The sequence below is a fragment of the Salvelinus fontinalis genome, chromosome 35 (assembly GCF_029448725.1).
Source record: "Salvelinus fontinalis isolate EN_2023a chromosome 35, ASM2944872v1, whole genome shotgun sequence".
In the NCBI taxonomy this organism is placed as follows: Eukaryota; Metazoa; Chordata; class Actinopteri; order Salmoniformes; family Salmonidae; genus Salvelinus; species Salvelinus fontinalis.
In genome coordinates this window covers 15,817,296-15,827,346 of record NC_074699.1, presented here as the reverse complement: position 1 = coordinate 15,827,346, position 10,051 = coordinate 15,817,296, and the positions used below count along the sequence as shown (strand labels likewise).

Sequence of the window (10,051 nt, the reverse complement as noted above, 5' to 3'; positions counted from 1 at the left end):
CTGCGTCAATCGATGGGTCGTCACTTGTTTCCACAGTCACAAAGTCATAATAATAATAATTTATTCAACTTCGAGCGCTTTTTATAATAGAAATCGCTTCATAAACAAATAAACAAGCAATATATAATGACAGATCAACCAATAGAGGCCAAGTCTTTGCTTCATGCTTTGCAGATGGAGAGGGTCATGGGTTCGTGGCTTGAGCGGAGGGAACTGGTCAGACGATGGTAAATGATGGTGATGAAGTCTGCTGATGATCTTGTACAGGGCAAGTCGGAACCAGACCGACTTTTATAGCCACTGGAATTCTCTTCCACTCTGTGAAGCACCTACTTGGGTGACGCCTCGGCATTCCTCTCACTATTATGAGAGGAATATTCATATAATTATTATTGATGACAATTATATTATAGCTAAATCCCGCCTATTTCTATTTCCTATTTCTATTTTTTTTAATGTTAAACCTAACCTTAACCACACTGCTAACCGTATGTCTAACCCTAACCTTAAATGACGACCAAAAAGCAAATTTTTGTTGTCATACATTTTTACGATAAAGGCAAGTTATTCTGACTTTGTGGCTGGGGAATCTAGGGAATACCCAATCGATGTCTCGAAGTCAACGAACAGCACGGGTTTGGGGTTTAAACTAGATAGCATATCTACAATTTGCTTTTAATTTAAGGTTAGGCATACGGTCAGCAGTGTAGTTACGTTCAACGTCTGATTTTAAGAAGATACATTGTACAAATAGGCTGAGTTTCTGACTTTGTGGCTGTGGTAACTAGTGACGACCCGGATTTTGTCGCATGACTACCGGCATCTGACCTTTTGCCTCAAAGTCCACACAGACAGTTCCACAGGAAGTTAACGCTCGGTTAGACATGGCAGTCCACACGAGTGAAGCAAAGTTAGATTTGGTCACCAAACACATAAAATGTTTTCCTGATTTCCCAAGCAAAGGAATAATTTTCAGGTAACTCTTAGGTAGTGAATGATAGATTATCGATTTAGATAGCTAGCCATCTTTGCAATGCTAGCTTTCTATTCAAAATAACGTGCATGCGTGTAATACTATTTTGTAGTAGCTAGCTAGCTATGTTGAAATGCTCGATAGAAGATACATTTTACGAGATAGCTAGTTAGAATATTTATTTCAACAGCAAATGTGAATTATGTGTTTTTGTGTGTCACACAGAGACATCTGTCCAATTCTGAAAGACCCGGGTGCATTGACGGCAGTCATCGATCTTTTTGAGGAACATGTGAGGCAGACTCATCCCCAAGTAGAACTGATTGTCGGTGAGTCATCCCCATGGCTGCGTTTAGACAGGCAGCCCAATTTGGTCTTTTGGCCAATCAGATCAGCTCTGAGAAAGATCTGATGTGATTGGTCAAAAGACCAATTGGTGGATAAAATATCAGAATTGGGCTGTCTGTGTAAAAGCAGTCCTTGTCACTGTCATATGCAGCTCCTGAGGAACGTTAACATGAGAAGCAATGGGACTGGCGCATGTGTCACTGAGGACACCATGCAGCTCCCCAGTTCTCTTGCTGTCTGGGAATTATGCAATTCTGAGCTCATTGAAGGTTACAGCAGCAGCTGTCATTTAACCACATATTTCCTTCAACACCATGGATGGTCACTGTGTTCTAACAGCGGGATCTATGTCCTGTAGGTCTGGAAGCTCGGGGATTTCTCTTCGGACCCCTTCTAGCCCAGAGGTTAGGAGTGGGATTTGTGCTGGTCCGGAAGAAGGGAAAGCTCCCAGGGCCTACAGTGTCTGTGGCATACAAACTGGAGTATGGAGAGGTGAAATTGGCTGGTGATGACCGCTGTATTACTTCCTACACCTTTCTGTCCTTTCATATCACAGCTCAAAGCCTCTGAAAAGTACATTTTATGTATTGGAACCTACTATTTGTTTATAACATTCATGTTCAATTAATATTCCTTCATCAGGCTGAGGTTGAGGTCCAGGAGGATGCAGTGGCTCCAGGAGAGAAAGTGCTTCTCATCGATGATCTACTAGCCACTGGAGGTGAGGCATTTCACTGTTTATGGGGTGTATTTTGTACAAATAAGTGGACAGTGTGACAGATAAATATATATTGATTGGAGGGAACTGTGTTTCATTGGCATTACCCGTCTTTGTTTTGAGACTAGTGTCGATGACAATGCCTCCATATTACTCAGTAGTACTCTACCTAACTTTCTCTACTGTTTGTCAGGAACCCTGTATGCTGCCTGTGAGCTCATGAAGAAACAGAATGCAGAGGTAATGGGCTGCATGGTGGTCATTGAGCTCAAAGAGCTCAACGGGGTTGAAAAGCTGAAGCCAAATACCCTCTTCTCCCTGGTGCAGTATTGAGGTCCAAACAATTCCAAGTGTTCCATTCAGTATGGTTTAGAACACACTACTTTGATGCAGTTTACTGTCTTACAGTTCCTACCCAACTGTAATGAATTGTGATGGAGACTTTTGTTTTTGTTACATAAGAATGCTTTGAAAAGTTTACCTATGTACTATAAAGCAAATGCCATTCATTTTATAAGTATACATAGTACGTCTGTGACGGTTATGGAATTCTGGAAGACTATTTGGCCAGCCAAATGACCACGGTCACTGTAATAACTGTTCGAATAGCAGCAACAACAAAAATATTTTTACACACATTTTTCTCCTCTCTTCCACGTGCCATCATATGAATAGAACATTCAAGTCAATAATGGCATAATGGGTGGACTGGCGAAAGCAGGAAGAGTACCATAGAGAAAGAGGCGAAGCGAGCTGATTCTCTCTTTCCAAAACCGGTCCACATGAGATGAACCCTTTTTTCAATGGAACTCTGTCAAATTACGTGAGGCTTCTTTGATAACAATGTGCAATTGAAAAGCCACTTATTCTTACATTGGTTCAAAATACTGACCCTCAACAAGGTGTAGATGAGAAATAAATAAAAAAAATGCCAAAAGGAAGTGCCAGCTGGCTGGCTTGCCTCTGAAGCTAAGCAGGGTTGTCCCTGGATGGGTGACCAGATGCTGCTGGAAGTGGTGTCGGAGGGCAGTAGGAGGCACTTTTTCCTCTAGTCTTAAAAAATGCCCCAGGGCAGTGATTGGGGACATTACACTGTGTAGGGTGCCATCTTTCGTATGAGATGTTAAACAGGTGTCCTGACTCTGGTCACTAAAGAGCACATGGCACTTATCGTTAATTGGGTGTTAACCCCGGTGGCCTGGCTAAATTCCCAATCTGGCCCTTACACCATGGTGACCTAATCATCCCCAGCTTCCAATTGGCTCATTCATCCCCCTCTCATCTTGGTCAGTGCTGTACATGGGAATGTGTTCTCAGCCAATTTAACTGGTAAAATAAGGGTTAAATTATCTATATGACATTGAGAAAAACTTAGTTTTGCACGCATATCTGCCTTATTGCCATTTCTATTGTTTGAGCAGTCACAGCTTTCTTGTCAATATAGACCATCTGCGTGTACCCATCAATGTGCTATTATTTTCATTACTGTCTTCATCTATAACCATTAGTTGTGCTAGCCCTCATTTATATGCAATAAGTATCAATGTCTAAAGATACCTTGTGTTATGTACTGGTGCAATTGAGACATTTTGTCAGTATACTTGTTTCACCATGACTGGTTAATTGTTTCAAACTTGTGCAGAATAAAAAATGAACTTTTCACATTGGAGAAACATGTGCACTACAGAATAAGAACCTGCTTGTTGTAAATCTGTGCAAGCAAAAAAGGCAGTTTGACATGGGTAACTAGAAAGGTTTATTACAGAAGTAAGACAACGGTGTCATACTACCTAATCAACCAGAAACAGTCTCCCGCAACTGTAAAACCACCCACAAAATGAGTCAGTGTTAGAATTGATAAAATCATTGCAGTTTTAATCTATACAAAAATGACACATGGTTATTGAATTGGTACAAGTTATTTTACTTGCTTTAAAAACCAGCCATACATTGTACAATAATCAAAGACTTGAAGTCAGAAATATATACACTGCTCAAAAAAATAAAGGGAACACTAAAATAACACATCCTAGATCTGAATGAAGGAAATATTCTTATTAAATAATTTTTTCTTTACATAGTTGAATGTGCTGACAAAACCACACAAATTATCAATGGAAATCAAATTTATCAACCCATGGAGGTCTGGATTTGGAGTCACACTCAAAATTAAAGTGGAAAACCACACTACAGGCTGATCCAACTTTGATGTAATGTCCTTAAAACAAGTCAAAATGAGGCTCAGTAATGTGTGGCCTCCACGTGCCTGTATGACCTCCCTACAACGCCTGGGCATGCTCCTGATGAGGTGGCGGATGGTCTCCTGAGGGATCTCCTCCCAGACCTGGACTAAAGCATCCGCCAACTCCTGGACAGTCTGTGGTGCAACGTGGCGTTGGTGGATGGAGCGAGACATGATGTCCCAGATGTGCTCAATTGGATTCAGGTCCGGGGAACGGGCGGGCCAGTCCATAGCATCAATGCCTTCCTCTTGCAGGAACTGCTGACACACTCCAGCCACATGAGGTCTAGCATTGTCTTGCATTAGGAGGAACACAGGGCCAACTGCACCAGCATATGGTCTCACAGGGGGTCTGAGGACCTCATCTCGGTACCTAATGGCAGTCAGGCTACCTCTGGCGAGCACATGGAGGGCTGTGCGGCCCCCAAAGAAATGCCACCCCACACCATGACTGACCCACTGCCAAACCGGTCATACTGGAGGATGTTGCAGGCAGCAGACCGTTCTCCACGGCGTCTCCAGACTCTGTCACGTCTGTCACATGTGCTCAGTGTGAACCTGCTTTCATCTGTGAAGAGCACAGGGCGCCAGTGGCGAATTTGCCAATCTTGGTGTTCTCTGGCAAATGCCAGAGGTCCTGCACGGTGTTGGGCTGTAAGCTCAACCCCCACCTGTGGACGTCGGGCCCTCATACCACCCTCATGGAGTCTGTTTCTGACTGTTTGAGCAGACACATGCACATTTGTGGCCTGCTGGAGGTCATTTTGCAGGGCTCTGGCAGTGCTCCTCCTTGCACAAAGGCGGAGGTAGCGGTCCTGCTGCTGGGTTGTTGCCCTCCTACGGCCTCCTCCACGTCTCCTGATGTACTGGCCTATCTCCTGGTAGCGCCTCCATGCTCTGGACACTACGCTGACAGACACAGCAAACCTTCTTGCCACAGCTCGCATTGATGTGCCATCCTGGATGAGCTGCACTACCTGAGCCACTTGTGTGGGTTGTAGACTCCGTCTCATGCTACCACTAGAGTGAAAGCACCGCCAGCATTCAAAAGTGACCAAAACATCAGCCAGGAAGCATAGGAACTGAGAAGTGGTCTGTGGTCACCACCTGCAGATCCACTCCTTTATTGGGGGTGCCTTGCTAATTGCCTATAATTTCCACCTGTTGTCTATTCCATTTGCACAACAGCATGTGAAACTTATTGTCAATCAGTGTTGCTTCCTAAGTGGACAGTTTGATTTCACAGAAGTGTGATTGACTTGGAGTTACATTGTGTTGTTTAAGTGTTCCCTTTATTTTTTTGAGCAGTGTATATACACACACACACACACACACAAAGGCCAATATGTCTCTATTCAAATTACACATTGAAAATCATAGCTTCAAAGCCTTTCTTCCTCTTTGGTCTTCTGCTTCAGCTTCTCCAGTACTACATTCAGGTCCATGGTCTTGATCAACTTGAGATAAAAGTCCTTTCTAATTTTGTGAATGGTAAGCCATCCAGGAGTCAGTTCTGCCAGCAGGCGAAGGTGCAGCTCCATATCACCTATAAAAAAAAAAGTCAGTCAATGTCAAAACAAATGCACTGAAAACCAATGGATGTTTTTAAAAGTTAAAAATATAGGATTTCATATCAGGCATTTCTTCAGATGACTCACCTATGCTCATGGCAGAGCGGTAACTAGAGACCACCCGGTTACAGGCTACCTCCATGATCAGTGTGGGTTTCTTCTCTGCCACAAAGACGTTACGCAGGATCCGAGCCAGCTCCCCCAGCCGTGACATCATCACAAGGCGCACCTCCCGCGGAGGGTTCCGGGTCATGGCAGCTTGGAGCTTCTGAGCCTCCTTTGCTCGGATCTACAACAAAAGAGAGGGGTCAGTCTCAGTCCTCACTGCATAGGGCACACTGTACTACATACACACATTTATGTGTTCTAAGTCAAACAGGAAGGTGACCTACCCTCTCCAGCAGGGACTGAGACACCCCTTTGAGGGCACTGTGAGTTTCAGCTACAGGAGTTTGTGGAACAGGCTCTTGTTCTTTTACACAGACCATCTCTGCGGTCTTCAGAACCATGTTGGCCAGTGCTTTCTCCATCTGGAAAGAGCAAAATGAATACCAAACAATGCTATTGAAATGAATGCCTATCAAACTAAAGCCCAATCCAATCAAGGTTTATTCAGCACATACAGAGTTTACAGCAAGTATAATACATGCAGTGAAATGCTTACTTGCAAGCTCCTGCAATAGTGCAATAAAATGGAAGTACACAATCTAAAGTGGCTAGTGTCTTCATCACACAGATGTTATATAGATAAAACAACAGCATTGACTGTGTGTGTTAAGGGTTGGATGTGTAGAGGAGAATTTAGGACAGACAGGTCAGTAAGTACCTTAGGGGTCATCATGGAGCGGGCCTTGTCCAGAACCTCCTGGGCAGTGGTTAGCTTCTCAGCTCCCTGTGGGGGCTGGGGCAGCTCACCGGGCAGAACATTGGGCACCTCATCCACATTGAAGTGAGGGTGCCAGCGGGTAAGCGTGTCATCTGGGACTCTAATAGGAGGATTCAACTTGGCAAGGAACGCCTAAAGACAACATATACAGATTGGTTACCAAGTCAGGTCAACTCAAAGTATACAGTTACAAAATATTATCTTATAAATGGTGCCTACCTTGTGATGCCCTTTCACAATGCTGATTAGGTTTTGATGGAAGATACGTCGCCTCTCTAATAAGTGGGAAGCAGCCAGCACTGCCTTGCTCTTATCTGAGGAACAAAAACAGACATCAAGAGAGACTCAGATCAGCAGTTATTTAAAATACACTCATCTGTGTTGAAAGAATACAAAGCATCATGACACCATCCCCTCACCAGCTTCAATGTCAGGCTCCACTGTGAGCTGGTAGCTAGACTTCTTCACTGTAGCACTGAAGGTAGGAATGTTTCTCTCCTGGCGGAAATGGTAGGCAGTAGGATAGACCGTCTTAATCTGGCCCACATGGGTCTCCTCAAAACGCCTGTGAAATAAAATAAAAAGTAATTAATATTTCTGCTGCTCCTTCCCATGGATTTATACTAATCATCCAATTAGACAACTGTAGTTTGCTCCATACTTGTGCATCATGTCCTGGACACCCTGCTTCACTTTGGCAAAGGTAACCATCTCTGAGCGGTTGAAAAGCATTCCCACTATGATGTCCATGCTACGGAACATTCCAGCAAGCAGTTTGTACTTGAAGGGCAGGGTGAGACCAGGGGGAGCATCCTGGGCAAGAGTATGGTACTGCTGATAGGCTGGGATCTTATCTCTGAAAAAGAGCATATTACAGATCAGGACAAAGGAAGTTATAGTCAAAGCCACTACAGCAGCCTCTTTTCAAATAACACTGTTTCCCAACAAAGACCCCTAAAAAAGGTGGCAGAAACATTTACATTAAATGTCACTATTTTGAGCTTCACCCACCCTGGCTGAATTTAAGGCTGTCAATAATTGAAATAATTGCTTCATCCTCACCCATCCTCGGTTTTTGGGCGATTATTTTCCTCTGTAGATCTGGCCTCTCTCAACCTCTCCTCCTTCCGGTGTTGTGCCTTAGCAGCAAGCTCTTTGACACAGGCTAGCTTTGTCTTCAGGTCTGGGGCAGTAGACTCTGGGGCCGTAGCGGGCAGGTTCTCAGCTTTCCGTGTCTGGTCCTTGATCTTCTGAAGTCGGAACCCGAATGCCACAACATCCTCTTTGGAGAAAGTCTGATGTAGTAGGAAAAAAACATAACTTTTTTTTTTACAAAAAAAAACATGTGAGGATGCTGTCAATTATGGTGTGACTAAGGAGTAACTTGAGGGGATAAAATGAAACATTCTCCCATAGAATTGAATTGTGGCCAGGTGTGTAGACATAACAGCGAAGAGCAGAGGTGAAAGCATATGCCACCAACAATACTGTACCTTGTGCCCCTCTTTTGGTTTTGAGCTGCCCTGAACATGTGGTTTGCCCGTTGGAGAATGGTTGGCACTGCGATTGACTAAATTCTTTGATTCTTTATCAACAGGTAGTGAATGGGGTACCTGGGGGACATAGGGTACCTGAGGGTGGGTTGCCAAAAAATAAATAAAAGTTGTGACTTGTACATTTTCAGCCCCTTCAATGTCGTCAAATTATTTAGCTACTAGTAGCCAAACTAGGAAAATAAAAATGAATTGTTGTGAGGTCTGTTCTGTCTAGTTTATGATAAATAGCTAACTGACCATTCTGGACCAGACTTGCTAGGTTGTTATTTCTAGCAAGAGGTCGCTAGTTTGTGGCCCTAAAAGCTGTAAATGGTGTTAGCTTATGACTATAATATCAGTCAGTTAACATGACCTTTATTAAGCCGTTGTACTTGTCTTGATTAGCCTACGTAAAAGTGACGTTATTTTGATGAAGATTGTCTTAGAACAACACGTAGTTATGAGTGTTTACCACACACACACACACACATCTTAATTTACGCAGTTTATTAAAAAAAATAGGCCATTATTAAGCCAACATTACCTTTTTGTCGTCTTTGAAGAGAATCAATTGCTTCCTGACCGAATTCTCTAGAACTTTAAACGGCCCAGGACTTGTCCCTGCAGCGATGGTATGTTTTCTTGCCTCGATCCGAAGACGCTTCTTTGCGATGATATGGTCAGCAGTGGTTGAAAATACAACTGATCCAAGATCGAACTCAGCATCTGCAGAGGTCCTCTTGGGAGTTCGAGGGCTGGAGAAAAGTGTTTGTTTTTCCGAGTCGGTCCTCGCCAGCACAGCAGACATGATCTCCACCTTATCGACCGAAGTCGCCTCGTCAATAACCCTCCTAAACTCCTCTTGTACACTGTTTTCAGAACATGTGGAGTTTGAAGTCTTTATCATAACCTTTGTTGTAGATGTTGCATTCTTGCTTTTCAACCGAGTTGATCTTGTGCTGGGATTACTTGTTACAGTGTCCACAAACTGGGTATTGCCATCACCATGCCTAGCCCCATTAGCATCTTTCTTTCTCTGGTAGTAAAAATCGGTGACCCGCGCCTGAGACATAATGATGTCAATCTAGAACCACACAATTCTCTTATGGTCAGGAAAGACGATCGATAAATAAATTCCAACTCAGCAGCTTGAGCCACCGAGGGATATATATGCAGGCTTGATCAAAGTCGCTTTGACCGGAACGTCAACACACTTTCGCGCGAAATGGACATGTGACCTTCACAAGCCTCCTCCCGCCCATTTCAAATAGATTTGTTTAATGATTGGCCAATGCATAGTCATTCAACTTTTTTGAACGAATCAATTGCGATAAAGCTGCGTTAAAATACAGTACAGTATGTAGTTTAGAAACTATTGTGTGATTCTATTCATGATTAGCGTTGATTGCATTTGATTTGAGCCGGTTATGTCTAGAGGAGATACTGCTTTTGTAAAAATGTACTTTTCGTAGCAGGTTTAGGATAATTTACGCAGCATGTTAGGAGCATTAAAGTAGGTTATGAGATTTAGGTTAAGGTTAGGAAAAGAGTTAGGGTTAGCTAAAATGCAAAAACATTTTTTTTACATCAATTTAAACAAAAGCTGTATCGCATCTAGACATTACCGCGTGAGCCAGTTGCTCGGTTCTGGCCGACGGCAACGTGAAGTAATGAGTAGGATTCTGTTTTCATGTGCAAAGGTGGTTGCTTTTTTTCTCCTTTTTACTAGTTTCCCTCATGTATAATTTGTATTTGCATGCAGTGAAAATGTGTAGTTT

General features: G+C 43.2%; 1 protein-coding gene across 2 annotated transcripts; it reads left to right on the top strand.

Moving 5' to 3' along the window:
- The first annotated feature begins 669 nt into the window (after window positions 1–669).
- LOC129834387 (adenine phosphoribosyltransferase-like) lies at window positions 670–6,560 on the top strand. 2 transcript variants are annotated; one of them, XM_055899316.1, is made up of 6 exons: window positions 670–976; window positions 1,199–1,302; window positions 1,680–1,813; window positions 1,964–2,042; window positions 2,233–2,279; window positions 5,984–6,560. In XM_055899316.1, exons 1-6 carry the CDS (start codon window positions 885–887, stop codon window positions 6,122–6,124), a joined length of 597 nt encoding a protein of 198 aa, XP_055755291.1. In that variant the 5' UTR covers window positions 670–884; the 3' UTR covers window positions 6,125–6,560. The 2 variants fall into 2 exon arrangements, with proteins under 2 accessions (XP_055755291.1, XP_055755293.1); XM_055899318.1 differs by lacking the exon at window positions 5,984–6,560 and adding an exon at window positions 2,715–3,699 and having other exon boundaries at window positions 792–976.
- Window positions 6,561–10,051: the final 3,491 nt, after the last annotated feature.